Here is a 15,407-nt window from a genome sequence, read left to right as displayed (position 1 = left end):
TCTTTCTTTTTAAAACTGTATTGAGGTTCTGTATGTTGAAAGGGATTCACTTTATATGTTCGAAATCCTGAAATATCAAATTTCAGAATCTCGAGCCCATAAAGTGGAAAGGCAAAAACATCGAACACCCAGAAGCACAAAATTGTGACTTCTATACTACGCACACACCACACACACATACACATACACACACCTTCCTCCCCACATACACACAATCCAATCCCCCTGCACCTCCCACCCCCCTACTTAAATATACTAACTCCAAGGTCGCACTACATACACAAACACATGAAACACCACCACACAAGCTACATTCCCCCTTGCGCACAAACATACCACAGTAGCAAAACACATTAACACACACTACAGCCTACCCAAAACCCTTAAAACATAAACACTTACTTCAATCCATGAACACGGTGCAACACCAGAACTGCTAATTCAAAATCTTCGAAATGTGAGATTTTGAATTTCACGCTTCTGGGTGTTCGATGTTTTAGCCTTTCTACTTTATGGGCTCGAGATTCTGAAATTCAATATTTCAGGATTTTGAGCATATAAAGTGAATCCATTGAAACATAATATCAGGAACAGGAGAACAGGAGGTTGCCTTGCACAACACCATTGGAATGTATACAGTGGGACTCCCATTAAATACCGTACTGAGAACACCAAGTACACTGAAGGTGCAGTGTCTATGAATTCTGCATAGTCAGAGAGTGGGGCCAAATGCATACGCCCACTCAATGAAGTAAGATTGCATAGTTTGTCTTATTACATTGTCTTCCAGGTTTAGTGAATCGCAAATGGCTTTGATACTCCATTTTGCAGTGCTCCAGCCTATCCGCATACCACTTAAGTGTTTACATAAAAGGCCTAATATTGGAGACGTAGCTAGGATGGGGTAAGGGGGACAGTTGCCGCAGGTACAGCATGTTATGGGTATAAGCAGGAGGTGTTGATAAGACATTAGTGCAGTACAGGCATTCAAAAATGAATTTTGTATGAAGAATGTCCCTGGTCCTTTTGAAGTACTAAGCTGTAACCGGCCGCTTGTTACAGCTATTTTTTTCTGGCCCACATCTTGGGGAGGATTTTTTTTTGGTGGGGGGTCCTAAACTCTTACTTAAGTAGGGTTCACTGATCTGTGCTGATTGCAGGTGGCAATAGTAGAATATTTAGCTGTATATCTGCACAGATACAGACAAAGGAAGATAAATATTTTATTTTTTTTAATTCATTCACTTATTCATTCATTCATTCATTCTTTCAGTCCTTCTTCCATTTCAGTCATTACATCTTCTGGCAACTTGATCCTTTTTCAACCAGTCAACAAAGAAGAATACTCAATGAAAATAACATATCTTTATCCACACAGTAATTCGACAACAAGTGCCTATAGCATATAGTGTTTGTATTAGAATAAAGCGGATATAAAATAAAAGGCTCATTTTTTTAAATAAATTGCTAGGTTATAACTTGTTTGAAGGCAATATCGTTTGAGTAGGTAAATAGTGTTACAGTGGATTATGGTATGAAAGTAAGGAGAGGATAGCAGTAATAGAAACATGGTCGCATCGATGCAAGAAAGAAGACTATAAAGAGGTGCTGATAGTTAAGAAATAATACTGGTCTGTTGTTAGTAGTAGCAGAGATGTGAAGGACAAAGTTTTTGAACATTAGACTTATTGCAGTAGCTAGCTGCAGACAATTAGTAGACACCACAGATTAACTGAGTTTGAGGTTAGTGATCTTACATTGATATAAGCTATAAATGTTCCATTTAATATATTCATTTCCTTTTCTGATGCATGTACTCTATTACAAATGGCAGAATCCACTTCAGAGAATGTGAACTTCATGCTACTAGAGCAAATAGATGATTTTGTAACACAAAGATCCTTGGTAATGGGAAATGAAAGATTAGTGGGAATAGTAAACCGAAAATTAAGTAATGGTCATCAGTTCATCTAATTGGTTTGAATAATAAAATGACAATTACTTACTCTCTTTTAGGATCAAAACCATGGTCTTCAAATGCACAGTTTCTGCTTTTTGTTGTATTCTGAATAGCAGTGATTTTCAGAAATAGTCACAGAGATCATTTATAAATTCAATTATCTTTGTAGATGCAAACTAAATATATATTTTACCGTTCGAGTTGTGTATGATGCCACACTGATCTTATGTATATAACGAGATTAAGCAATTACAATACAGATTGAAAACTTTACTGTAAGTTATCTTTGTCTGTAATCAACAGCTTGCTAAAAACAGAATATTTTGGTAAATTTATCAATAATACTTTAACTGCTTAGCTCCATAAACTAGGTGTGTGGAATGATGAAGATAGCATGGATATTGATGATAGAGTAACTTTAAAGTAGCATCAGCAGCAGGAAGTATTTGTGCATGTATACTCTCGCATTGTAATATGTGTGTGATAATAGCTGTTTCAGGAACTGATTTGGACTTTCTCTCTGAGTCATATCTTTCTGTTTGATTTCAGGAAGTTCCCTTTTCTCGCTTGTGGTGTAGTAACCAGCAGCCACTGCACTGTGCCTTTTCCCTCGAGAGGTATAGCCCTGCTACAACTCATCTTTCTTGTAAAATATGTGTTCGGCAGATCAAAGGTCATGAACAGATCCTACAAATTCAGACATCTGTGTTAGAGGTAGAGTGAACACTTTTCTTTTCAAAGCTACTGAAAGGAAACATCTAAGTGGTTTTCATTTTTACTGAGGCATTTCTGTATATACTGAAAGGTAAAAGTTGCAAAGTTTGTCTTTGAGTGACTGCTGCTTTCCTAGAAATAGCAATTTTGAACTCAGTTTTAGTGACTAATAAACTGGCATTACTTGATGACTCATTACTGCCTTGTATTCCTAAAAAGGGAGTTTGATCTAATACAGTTTTATGGATATTGCTTATTACTATTAGCTGATGTAACTTTAACAATGAAAATTGACTAATATCCCCCTTTTTGACTTTCATGACCACCTCAAAGCCCCTACTTCAGAAGACTCAAAATCTGTGATTTACAACATTACTATACCAGAAATCTTTGTATTAAAGGTTTGCTATATGGATTTCAAGTTTTGGTCAAAGCTAACTGTACTTTTAGTTAAGCAAATGTATCTTTTACTGAAGTAATCAATGCTTTTAGATCAGTTTTCTGCTTTGTATCTGCTCTACCTAAAGAGTGTATCAAATAAAATTACTGCTGTCTCTTGTTGAAGTAATCATAGCTGTTTTCAGTCATTTATAATTATTTGTAAGCTTTTTGTAAGACTTGTATACATGTTGCGGTTATGACAGAAGTGTGTACATTGTTTTGTTACTGCTACTGTTTCATTTGTCCATTAATATATGACCATAAACAAGTTTGAATTATAATTACTTGAAGCATTTGTTTAAAGGTGCATTTCCTTAGTAAAAATATGAATTTATTTTGCTGTCATCTGATATTATTTTTATCACTATTGGGAGGAAAACAGAAACATGGTTTAATATTAGTAAATAACCTTTTATCTGTACCACTGAGAACTCCATGACTGATGATACTGATTGACTATTAACCTTTATCCTTTTTCTACCCATCCTCATATTTTATTTATTACTTATACTGCATCATGTGTTGCTGGAACACAGACAAAGATCCAGCAGCAACTCATAGCCACCAATTAACCTTTTTATCACGATTATTATACTCGTCTAAATTTATGTTATACAGTGACCCCCCCCCATTAATATTCCAAAATGTGCCTGCTGATTGGCCAGCGTGCCCGTTGTAAATGCCACAATATACCAACGGAAAAAGGTCCGGACGCCTGGACTTTTTTCCATAAGTATAAAGTCCTCAAAATATATTTTTTTAAACAAATAAAAAAAAAAGAAAAAGAAAAAATGGAGCAACTGAGACTTTCTTTTTTCTGTTGCTTCCATTTCAAAGCATTGATGTACTGGGTATGCATGGGACGCAAGTCCCATACACATGCTCAGTACATCAAAACAAGGAAGCAGTGTACCACAGCCAGTGGAAGAACAGTAATGTGCCGTTATACAAAGACATTATTTAAGAAAAGTATTTTTTCTTAAATAATGTCATTGTATAATAGCAATAGCTGACTCTGAGGTTATGGTATATTGAAATTTACCCATGGTTGGCTTTATTTAATCACTCAGGCTTCATCGTCATGACTAAACCACACCACCCATGGGTAAATCTTCAGCATACTACACCACATTCTTGGTTGCTTTATTATACAATGACTAGCTATTAACATTCAAAAACAAGCATGCTGACTGGTCAGCCCATCCAGCATGCCCATTGTAAGTCAAGCATATACCAAAGGAAAAAAGTCCTGTCACTTGGACTTTTTTCTATTAATATATGCTATGGAAATTCTACTTTTCTTAAATTTTTTTTTTTAAAATAAACTTATAAATCGAGAGACTTTGTTCAAAAGAATGAGAGAGATGGGACAGAGAAAATACAAGGATAATCAGGTACGTCATGCAAACCTAGAGAAATGTACCTGTTTATCTTTATTTTTCTCTGTCCCTTTTATCTCGTACATTTGAATTCTCTAGATTTCATTTTTTTTTAAAGAAAAAAAAAAAAAAGCAACGCAGATTTTCCTTTCTCTGTTGCTTCCTTTCCAGAACACCGATGTACTGAATAACCATGGGAAAGTAAACCCCATATGCATGCAAAATACATCAAGAAAGCCCGATGATACTGTTAAAAATATAGAACAGCATCATGGTGCCATTATATGAGGACATTATTTAAGAAAAGTATCTTTTTGTAATGTCATTGCATAATCTCTTTGCACAATAGCAATCACCCATGGCTGGATGTGAGTAGTGGTGATTTATCCACAGTTGGCTTTGTTTGGTCACTTGGGCTTCACCCTTGTGACCAAACCACAACAACCATAGGTAAATCCAGCATTAACTATACCCAGCCATGGGTTATTGCTCTATTGTCACTCTAGAACCTTCAAGTAGGGGTCCCGACTATAAAATGCATTGACTTCTGACACAGGTCTAACTCATAATGGCCATGATTCCAAAAGAATTGCTCTCAGTGTACATCTGCCCTTATTCTAAAGACTTGTTGTTAGGTAAGCCCTATCTATAGCAGGCTTACACCGGGACTAGATTGCAAAGCAACTGCTCTTAGATGGCAGTGGTCACTAACACTGAGAGCAAGTCTTTTGGAATCAGGCCTCATGTCTTGTCAGGATTAATCTTCTGTCTTAGACCAGTTTATGACATGACAGTTCTGAAAACCTCATACATACTTTTATGCTATCCACCTTCTGTATAGAGTCATCTGTGCTGTAAGACTTTCACCTACAAGTTTCTTCACAGAAGAACATAATAACTTAATTTAAACATATAAAGTTGTGTCTCAAGATGCAGTATGTACATTCAACAGTTAGCAGAGTTCAGTTTTAACTTTCTCACTAAGGAAGGGACACATTTCTAGACAATGTTAATAGTTGTGAGGGATTTTCAACACATGCTCAAGGAGAAATTGCACAGGTGTCAGTAGCCCGCAGGAAAAAATAAACACTTTTTCCCCACTGGAAATCATTGCCATTGTGAGTTTTAATTGTGCCTTGACAATGAATCACTTTTTAAGGAGATTGCTCCCTTTTTAGAGTTGGTGTGACCATGGAACTGGTATATATTAGTTCAAGGGTGCTCACAGGGGCTTGCTACTCTGCAAAAACAAAACAAAAAAAAAAAAACAAGAAAAAGGGAGTTTTGCTTTTCAGACATTTTTTATTTCATTCTTTTGAAATGATAACTTTCAGGAAGTTGGAGCTTAGCTTCACAGGAGAAATATCCCTTTTTCCTACTGTCTCTCATCTTTCCACCAAGACTGCCACTAGGTCCTGAACAAGTACTGAGCCTCAATTAATTGTCAAGGTACACTCCCCTCACAGATACTGTCTCCTCACTCCATTGCAGAAGAACCAAGCAAAGTGAAGCATAGAAAAACCTGTCCACCTTCTCTGTGGACTGAACCCAGCAGGAGCCGGTCTATACGGCATTTAAGTACATCTTAGTGTACCTTTTTTACCTGTATATGTATTACCCCTCCGGCTCGGCTTACTCTCCTCCCTAGTATATACCCCCTCAACCCATACTCCACTCTACCCTGCTCTAGCATCCCATCTTCCATCTGTCAGTTATATACAGCTGTAGACCCTGTACTCCCAAGACAAAATTCTCTTTTTTCTCACTGTACACTATTCTCTGAGACCACTACTTCCCCTACAAAATTAGTGTACTGAAGCCTAAGCAGCTCATATACCCTTCCCACAGCTATTAGTTTTCTCTGCTTCTCTCAACTATTCTCTCCCCCTCAGAAATAACCTCTAGCCTATAGGTCAGCTATAGCCCTTGGTCTAACTGTTACCATCCAGCACTAACTGTCTAATTAAACAAGTATGCCAAAGCTTACCTGGCTGACTGATTGTTTCTATCACAGTAGTGACTCCACGGCCAGGTCCTCTCCATATCCTGCCCCATACCTATTCTAACATCTACTGCTGCAAACCCTTCCCCCATTCTCCTCGACCTCCCGCTCTCTGTCCTTGAGCATTCCCTCTTTCCCATGCTCCCATGTGTGTCATTTGAAAACCTCACCAGGTTTGGCACCATTACCATTTCCTACTCTCTCTCCATCTATCCACAAGACACCAAGACTGCCACTAGGTCCCGAGCAAGTACCCAATCCTGAGTTAAGTGTGAAGGTGTGTGTTCTTGATTTAGTTGTGGCATGTTTATTATTAATGTGAGTACTAAAACTGTTTTATCTACATGGTAGACCTGTTGACTGTTGAATATCACTATGAAATGTGTTTCCAAGTAAGTTGGGTGTATTTTCTCAATGTTAACACTAGAATTGTTTTATCTGCATGGTATAACGTGTTTTACTGCTGAATTATCTCTACCTGACCTGGCTACATGTAACTTAGAGCATAATGCTGAAGTAACACGACTGGTAACAGTCTGGTTTCTCTAAATGTAATTAACTGCCTGCCTCAGCGTTGAGTCTCACTTGTCTAGATAAAGTAAACTAAAAGCCTCTGTTGCTAAATAAGCTTTTAAGGGAAATAGCATGTTCTAGATTACCATTAATGTTAGTTTCTGTTCCAGCCTCATTTCCTAGATGTGTGGTTAATGTAGAACAGGATTTTTACTGTTAGTTGTTACAGATACTCTTGGTTCAGGGACTAACTTACTATATATTCAGTCCAAGTGGAATGGCATTGTAATGTGATCCATTTGTTCTGTAGGGCATTATTAGAACTGTTGTTTTATGTATAACGAAACACCTGCCAACTACAAAGGTCCTAGCAATTTAAAATCCTGATAGATGGTATCCTACACTGCAATTGTAATACATATTGATAGCATATATTCTCCTTATCTGTAATTGCATGATGACATTTATATACCAGCCAGAAAGGCAGTTGTAATAACATACATACTCAGGAAACAGTCTGTTAAAACTAGACCCATATTGTCTTATTTCCCAGCCAGAAATGGCAATTGCAATACCATATATACCCAGGAAACATGTCTGTTTAAAATTAGACCTGTGTAGCTTTACTTTCCAGCCAAAAGCAGCAGTTGTAATAGCACACATACCCAGGAAACAGTCTGCAAAATTAGACCTGTGAAGCTTTATTTTCCAGCCAAAAACAGCAGAGGTAATAGCGCACATACCCTGGAAGCAGTCTGTTTAACGTTAGACCTATGTAGCTATTTTACTGGATATAGTTACTAATGACTGCTGTAATGGTTGTTACATAAACTGTTGGTCATGCTTATCAAACCTTGAAAGTGATTATTTGATGTTGCTCTTAGTGAATGTAATATCATACCCACTGACTGACATTTTCCACAGTAGATTTCTAACTTTGCATTTCTACAACTGTATATAAAATATCCATCTGGCTGATGTCAGAGTTAACTAATTCCTATCTTCCTATTGTCTTGCATTTTAATAGGTACACTCCCCTCACAGATACTGTCTCATTCACTACACTGCAAAAGAATCAAGCAAAGTCAAGCATAAAAAACCCATCCACCCTCTCTGTGGACTGAACACAGCAGGGCCAGTCTATAGGGCATTTAAATATGTCTTAGTGTACCTTTTTTAAATGTATGTGTAGTACCCCTCAGGCTCAGCTTACTCGGCTCCCTAGTATATCCCCCCCTCAACCCCTACCCCATTCTACCCTGCTCTGTCAGTCCATCTTCCATCTTTCAGTTAAATCCAGCTGTAGACCGTGTACTCCCAAGATTAATTTCTCTTTTTTTCTCTCTGTACATTCTTCTCTGAGACCACTACTTCCCCTACAAATTACTGTACTGAAGCCTAAGCAGCACATATACATTTCCCACAGTTACCAACTTTCCCTGCTTTCCTCGACTGTTCTCTCCCCCTCAGAAATAACCTCCAGCCTATAAGTCAGCTGTAGCCCTTGGTCTAACCATTACCATCCAGCATTAACTGTCTAATTAAACAAGTAAGCAAAAGCTTACCTGGCTGACTGTTTCTGTCACAGTAGTGTCTCCACAGCCAGGGCCATCCCACTCCATTCGCCTTCTGGTCTGGGCTCACTCCACTCCCCTACCTACCCCCATTCCCACCCATCCCCATATCAGTTTGATTTATACTTACAGGCTACACCTTCAATAACCGCTCTATACCTCCCACAGGCATCATTATTATATCACAAATGAACACAACCTCACACTCACCACCACTACCACAACCCTTTCACACTCAATTTAATCATACCACGTAGACCTAACTAGATGCTCCACCCACTACATCTACTCTTACTCATAAAGGGAACTATGTTAAAAATAAAATACAGAATAACATACTAAAAACCCTATTGTATACAACTATAATTATTACACTGCTCCAACTCTCAGCCTTTACCACTTACCTCTCTCCACTCCAAAATAACATCTCCTCTCCAGGGCAAACAGTGACAATTGATCATCACATTGTCACCCCAAATATACATATTGGTCCATACCTCATCAAACCCTCCCACACCAACTACTACTCACATAAAATACTGTCATTGAAATGCAAAACCTAGACCTCTCTAAAACACTGTATTATGAGCAATAAGTTTAACAAACTCTATCTACATATAAAAATTATACTAATGTGCAGTGCTGATATACATCCCAGTCCTGGTTCCACCACACTGCCCAGCCCAGACCCTGATCAAAAATCTCCTCTCACCTATAGGCACAAGGCCTCTTTACTCTTTATTAACCTCAGTGTAGGAAGTATTTTAAATAAGGTTCATGAGCTGCATGCCCTATTAGCCCTATATAAAAATGCAGTTGTGTTACTTACAGAGACATGGCTAAAAGCAGAAATTAGCAACAATGAAATAACAGCACCTATATATAATATCACTCGCAAAACAGAATAGGCAAGGGGGGGTGTAGCACTAGTATTCCAAAACCGTCTCGTTATAGAACTATCTGATGCTAATTTACCTCAAGTAGACAAAGCAGATGTCATACTTGCAAGATTAAAACTGAACCACAAGAAACAAATATTATAGGCTGCTTCTGCCCACCAGGGAATAGCATTGCCAGTATGGAAACCCTGCTAGAGTGGATCTCTAACTCCCTACCCCTAGAAAATATTTTGTTAGGAGATTTTAATATAGCACAACTTCAGTGGCCACAATCCATTAACCCACATTAACCTCCATGGGTTTACCCAACTTATCACATCCCTACTACAACTAATAAAGCCTCAAAGCCCCAGTCCATTCTGGATTGGATTCTTATATCTGATCCCTCATTAGCATCTCAAGCAGGCTGTCTCCCCAAAAGTCTTAGCAACCATCAATCTACCTTCCTTCTTAGGAGTAGAACTCACCAAATTCACCAGACAACCTTTAGAGTAGTGAAGAACAAAAAGAACGTCAAGCCAGACAACTTTACAAATGTCCTAAAATGCTGCAACTGGAAACCACTAACACAAGTACCAATAGATGAGGCAGTGTAGTATTTTAACTCATCTTTCCTACAAATGTTAAACCATCATGCACCCACTAGAACCATTAGGATAAAAGGAAAGTATGCTCCTTGGCTAACTAAGGTAACTAAATCCATTCTCAAAGATAGGGACAAAGCATGGATACAGTTTCATAAAACCAGAATCCAATCAGAAAATCAAAAGTATTCAGAACCTCCTAACAAAGCTAAAAAGTTTGTTAAGCCAGACAAGATCAATTACTACCAAAATATCCAGGAGAAATATACTCTCAACCCTCAAAAATTCTGGGACACTGTAAACTATATACTTCAACCAGGCAAATCCAGCACCCCAACACCAGTAACAGTAAACAAGCATGAAAGTATCCCCACTCAATTCAATAAATATTTCACTGAAACAGTTAAGGTTCTAGCAGAAACCCAGTGCAACAGTACTTGCAATGTCCTACCAACCCCACAAATTTGCACAGACACACTAGACAATACATCCCACTTTACCTTACACCCAGTATCAACCAAATCCATTTCAAAACTCCTGTACAAGGTTAAACCTACCAGCCTGGCCTCAGATAACTTAGCAGAATTCCTACAGCTAGCAGCAGAGGTTATAGCCTATCCTTTCACTATTCTAATTAATATGTCAATATCAGAGTGTAAGGTACCTACTGTATGAAAGATCTCCCATATAATACCACTGCATAAAGGTGGCAAATCCCTGGATCTCAATGACTACCAACGACTGCTATTCTATCACCCTTATCAAAAATACTAGAAAGAGTAATTCTTACCCAATTAATGCACTACCTGCTGCAAAACAATCTCCTAATTAAATATCAGCATAGCTTCAGACCTTACCACAGCACCACCACAGCTCTAAAATCCTTTTCCAACACAGTCAACCACCACAGCAACAAATGACAACTAGTTTCTGCCACCTTTTTAGATCTGTCCAAAACCTTAGATATGGTCAACAATAATAGACTCCTTAAAACACTATTCTCCCTATATATCACCACCCCCTTTATCACATGGTTTAAAAGCTACCTGTCAGAATGCCAACAAGCAGTAAAATGGCAGAACCAACTATTACATCTCCTCCCAGTATTGCTGGGAGTCCCTCAAGGCTCCATACTGGGTCCACTTTTCTTCTCTCTTTTCACCAATCAGCTCTCATCCTCCATTTCCAGTGCCTCAGTAGTTCAATACTCTGATGACACCACCCTCATATGTTCAGCCCACACACTAGCAGACCTTCACACCATAACCCAACATGGCTTCTCATTAGCTGAGACCTGGTTCAATAATGCCCAGCTTATCCTAAACCCAAATAAAACAAAACTTCTCCTCTTCAGGCTCTGTATATCCCCTCCCCCAAGTGACAACTTTACCATCATGTCAAACAAGAAAACCATTATCATTCTTACCTCTCACACCAAACTGTTAGGTGTAGAAATAGATAACAACCTAAAATTCAACATTCATATAGCCCAAACTATCAAGAAAGTTCACAAAAAACTTGGTCTCCTTTACCGGAGCAAGCAATTCCTCACTAAACACCAAAACCACTATTGCCAGGATATGTCTGTTGTCTACCCTCCTCTATGCATCCCAAGTTATAACCAACCTCTGTAAAGCTGACCTACAGAAATTAGAATCTTGCTACCACAAGATTGTTAGATTTGCTACTGAGACACCATATAGAACTCATCACTGTGTAGCTCTCAAACAACTAAACTGGTTAGAGGTACCTCATCTTTTGAAACTCAGTCTGTTGTCTTTAGTACGCAAACTATATTACAACCCAAGAAAAACTCCAGCTCTCCAAAACCTTAGTATCCCTTATTCTACAACAAGGTCCTTAAGACCTAGTACCCCAAACTGCCTAGATGTCCTCAAGCATAATAATGATGCAGGGAAATCCCTCCCCAGCTATTCGATTTCTAAAGTTTGGAATACCCTTCCTGGCCACCTGACTTCCATTAGTTCCAACTCACAGTTCAAAAAACTCCTAAAAGCACACTATAAGATTACCTGAAAGCACACTATAAGATTACCTGGTTATGCTATTGTGACCCCCCCCCAAGGTAAATGCTTACTCTACAGCCTATACTCTATACTAACCAAGATGCTCCACTAACCTTTCTCTATATATATTAGTACTACTCACCTCAATAACTTTCAAAAACACATGAATCACAGCATTTGTACTAAGGTAAGCTAAGACCCTCCTACATCAAAAACTTAATATATGGGTAAAACTCTTAATATTGTGCTTAATATATGAATGTAACTGTTAATAATTTTCAGTGATTACCACAAGGTTGTTGGCAATGCTCAGCACTCTTACTATGAACTAAATGCTATTGTTTCTCATCTTGTTTACTATGTATTACCCTATAGCATTTTTACTGAGTTACAACTTTCTATTCATTGTATAAACCTTGTTGATCTCATACGTTATGATTTATGTATCTATGTATTTTTATCTGGAGCTTTTCTCTCCAGGCATCCGCTGAAAATGGACCTGTGTTCAGTTGGATTTTTGCCAGTAAATAAATGCAAAATAAAATACAATTTCTAAGTTTGTGTTCAATCACAATATATTTAAAGCATAAAATCTACTTGTCAGGTTCAAACAAGTTCATGAAACATGCCCACAATAAATGTAGAAATACTAAAGAAATATTTTCTGTCTATAATATCGGAACAATTTACACAAAATTGACATACTGTTATAAATAATCTGGAAGACAATGTACTATTATTACATTTACATTCGCATCATTAATATTGCAATATTGCTGTCATGTGCATTTATCAGATCTATTTTGTATGGTACACTGTGATTATGTTATCTTTGTAGAATATAACCTGCACGTGTTTTCATATCTTTATTATGCAGTAAATAGAATGCTGGGTGAAGTCTTTCAAAATACAGCAGAACTATCAGAAGAAATACTTTTCCTCACAGCTGGAAAATGCAATATAACCACAAACTGACAGTGAAACATAAGTTTAACAGTAATGTAGATCAGAACATAAAACATAAATGCTGTGGAATGAGAAGAAATGAGAAATGCTCTGTGTCTCTTCAGCACTGTGTAAGTTGACAGTGAGACATCTGTATAAATTATTTTACATATTATTTTTTTAATATATACATTTAACTAGGAATATTTAGCTTAGAAAATCCTTTATCAGTGAAGTCCCAAGGTGAAAAGCTTCTCAGAGCAACAATTACCCAACTGTAATAAGATATATTATGAATCTGTGTTTATTACTTTATTTATACCATATGCTACCTTGTTGCCAGTGCATTCTATACAATTAACATACAGTATGCAGATACATGCGGTCAGTGCAATCTGTACAGTCAGCATAGAGCATGCATTTAATGCCAGCACAGGCAAATGACACTGTGAGTGTTGTAGCTGAACATATAATACAACAAATATACTTATCAACAACAACAGGCATATATAATAGTTTGCACAAATAACACAGTTTACTTTGTTTCATTCCTCTCTGCATTGGATATTAATTTTCTGATTGATGAGAGATGATGGGAAATATAATGTGTTTTCTACAGCAGAGGCCATCACCTCTTTAATTTGATTTATGGAAGAAAATCTGTCTGTATGGCATGTTTAAATGTTTTAAGAAATATAGTGAATTCACACATACTTGTAAATGTATAGCCTCCATGAAATGTAGACCAGTCTAAATTTATGGGTTGCAAAAAAAAAATTCTGTTTATTTATTTGTTTAATTATTGTTACCTGTCTAATTTAACCATCAGCTGTCACCAGCTCCTCTCCTCATTCACTCGGTCCACCAGACTTGACATTAGCCCTGCCATGCTCACTCCACCCTTTGCTTGTGACCTGTAAGGAGATGGAGGGTATCAGTGCAGTGCCATGCTATGGCCAGGAAGTGCCTCCTTTACAAAAAAAGCCCCGTGGCAACGTTGAAAGTTTCATAGTCGCTGCCTTCAGGATATGCACGCATGGTTCTGCAACCACCATCCAAGCAGTAAACTGCTTGCTATGTATATCTGGCTAAGCGCTTAGCACTGCAATGGAGTAAGCCTTGGTTTCCTCTTTCCCCCAGATATGGGTGTCCCAATGTCAGTCATTTACTAACACCATCTCATCATATGTTATCACAGCCATGTGTAGGGACATGTTGTCATTATGCCATATGCTACCTTGTTGTAAGTGCAATCTGTACAATCAAAGTAGAATATGCATTTGCAGGCACATATACTCATAAAGCTATCCTTTGTAATGGGAATTCCTGGTTTAATTTGCACATCCTTAGGTAGAGTAAAACTGCATATTACACAGTGAGCATTTTGTATCTCCTCAGAACATTCAACAGCATTACAAAGTAATGTTATTCCACCTGATAAAATAAAACTTTGCAAATCAGTGCAACCTAGCAAAAAAAAAATGGTGGCAGATCTCCAAAACAAAACAATTTTATACCAGTTTGCACCACATGAAGGCAAATTAAGACAGGTTTCAAGAACGTATAAGTCGTGTACAGGAGGAAATTCTTTATTTTGCTGCTTTGCATTTGCATACTAAGCCTGGCTTGCTGTCTGTGTCATTTGTAACAGTGCATTGGTTGCAAGTTCATGCAGGAGACCTGTTGAAGTGCATGCATCATGCTACTTTACAGCTACATGTTGGGCTGTCCTTAATTCATAAACCGTGCTGTAACCATGATTCCCAGGTTACACCTTAGTTCCTAAGGAAGGTGATGCATTTTCTGAGCAGATGTGGGAGACTATAATAGCTTGTAGCAGTGCTTGCTAGATATTACCTGCATGGGAATGAAGGACAGCAAAATTACCCTACATCTCCATCAAAGCCTGTTCAGGGAATGCCTTCTCAGCTTCTATAATAGTGCCTTTATAAAAATGCCTGTTATGACCTGGCTGAGGTGTTTACCTCACCCATGGGCACTATCAATATGGCAGAACAGAGAAGAAATTATTATGTAGACCTGTGACACCGTACCATTGATGATATCATCACATTCAAAGCAAAGATGAGGCAGCATTGTCCCAAATGATATTGTATCTTGTTTTCTGTTTTTGCTGATAGCTGGTGTTATTTTAAGATTGGTTCTGGTTCAGTTCTGCAGATACGTACATGCTGCTGTATGGATGTTCATTGTAAGATGAAGGTCATGGTGGTACTTAATGACATATCATAACTGCATTTTATGTGGGCTTATGCAAGGACCTAGACTGGGATGGGTTTATGCTGTACTATCTCACAGCACATACAAAATTCCTAGTCTCTCTCTCCCTCTACTTGTGTAACTGTGCA

General features: G+C 37.8%; 1 protein-coding gene across 1 annotated transcript in view; it reads left to right on the top strand.

The window, feature by feature from the left end:
• UNC5D (unc-5 netrin receptor D) overlaps positions 1–15,407 on the top strand; it is a 3,101,373-nt gene that overhangs the window by 3,003,541 nt on the left and 82,425 nt on the right. The window contains exon 15 of the mRNA XM_044083087.1: positions 2,510–2,674. Coding sequence (XP_043939022.1) covers positions 2,510–2,674 — 165 coding nt within the window. The remainder of the gene's footprint in view (positions 1–2,509; positions 2,675–15,407) is intronic.

Source organism: Protopterus annectens, chromosome 9.part0, assembly GCF_019279795.1.
Source record: "Protopterus annectens isolate FY-2018-M chromosome 9.part0, PAN1.0, whole genome shotgun sequence".
Classification (NCBI taxonomy): Eukaryota; Metazoa; Chordata; order Ceratodontiformes; family Protopteridae; genus Protopterus; species Protopterus annectens.
The sequence above is the reverse complement of the archived record's forward strand: the minus strand, read 5'-3'. Positions and strand labels throughout refer to the sequence as shown.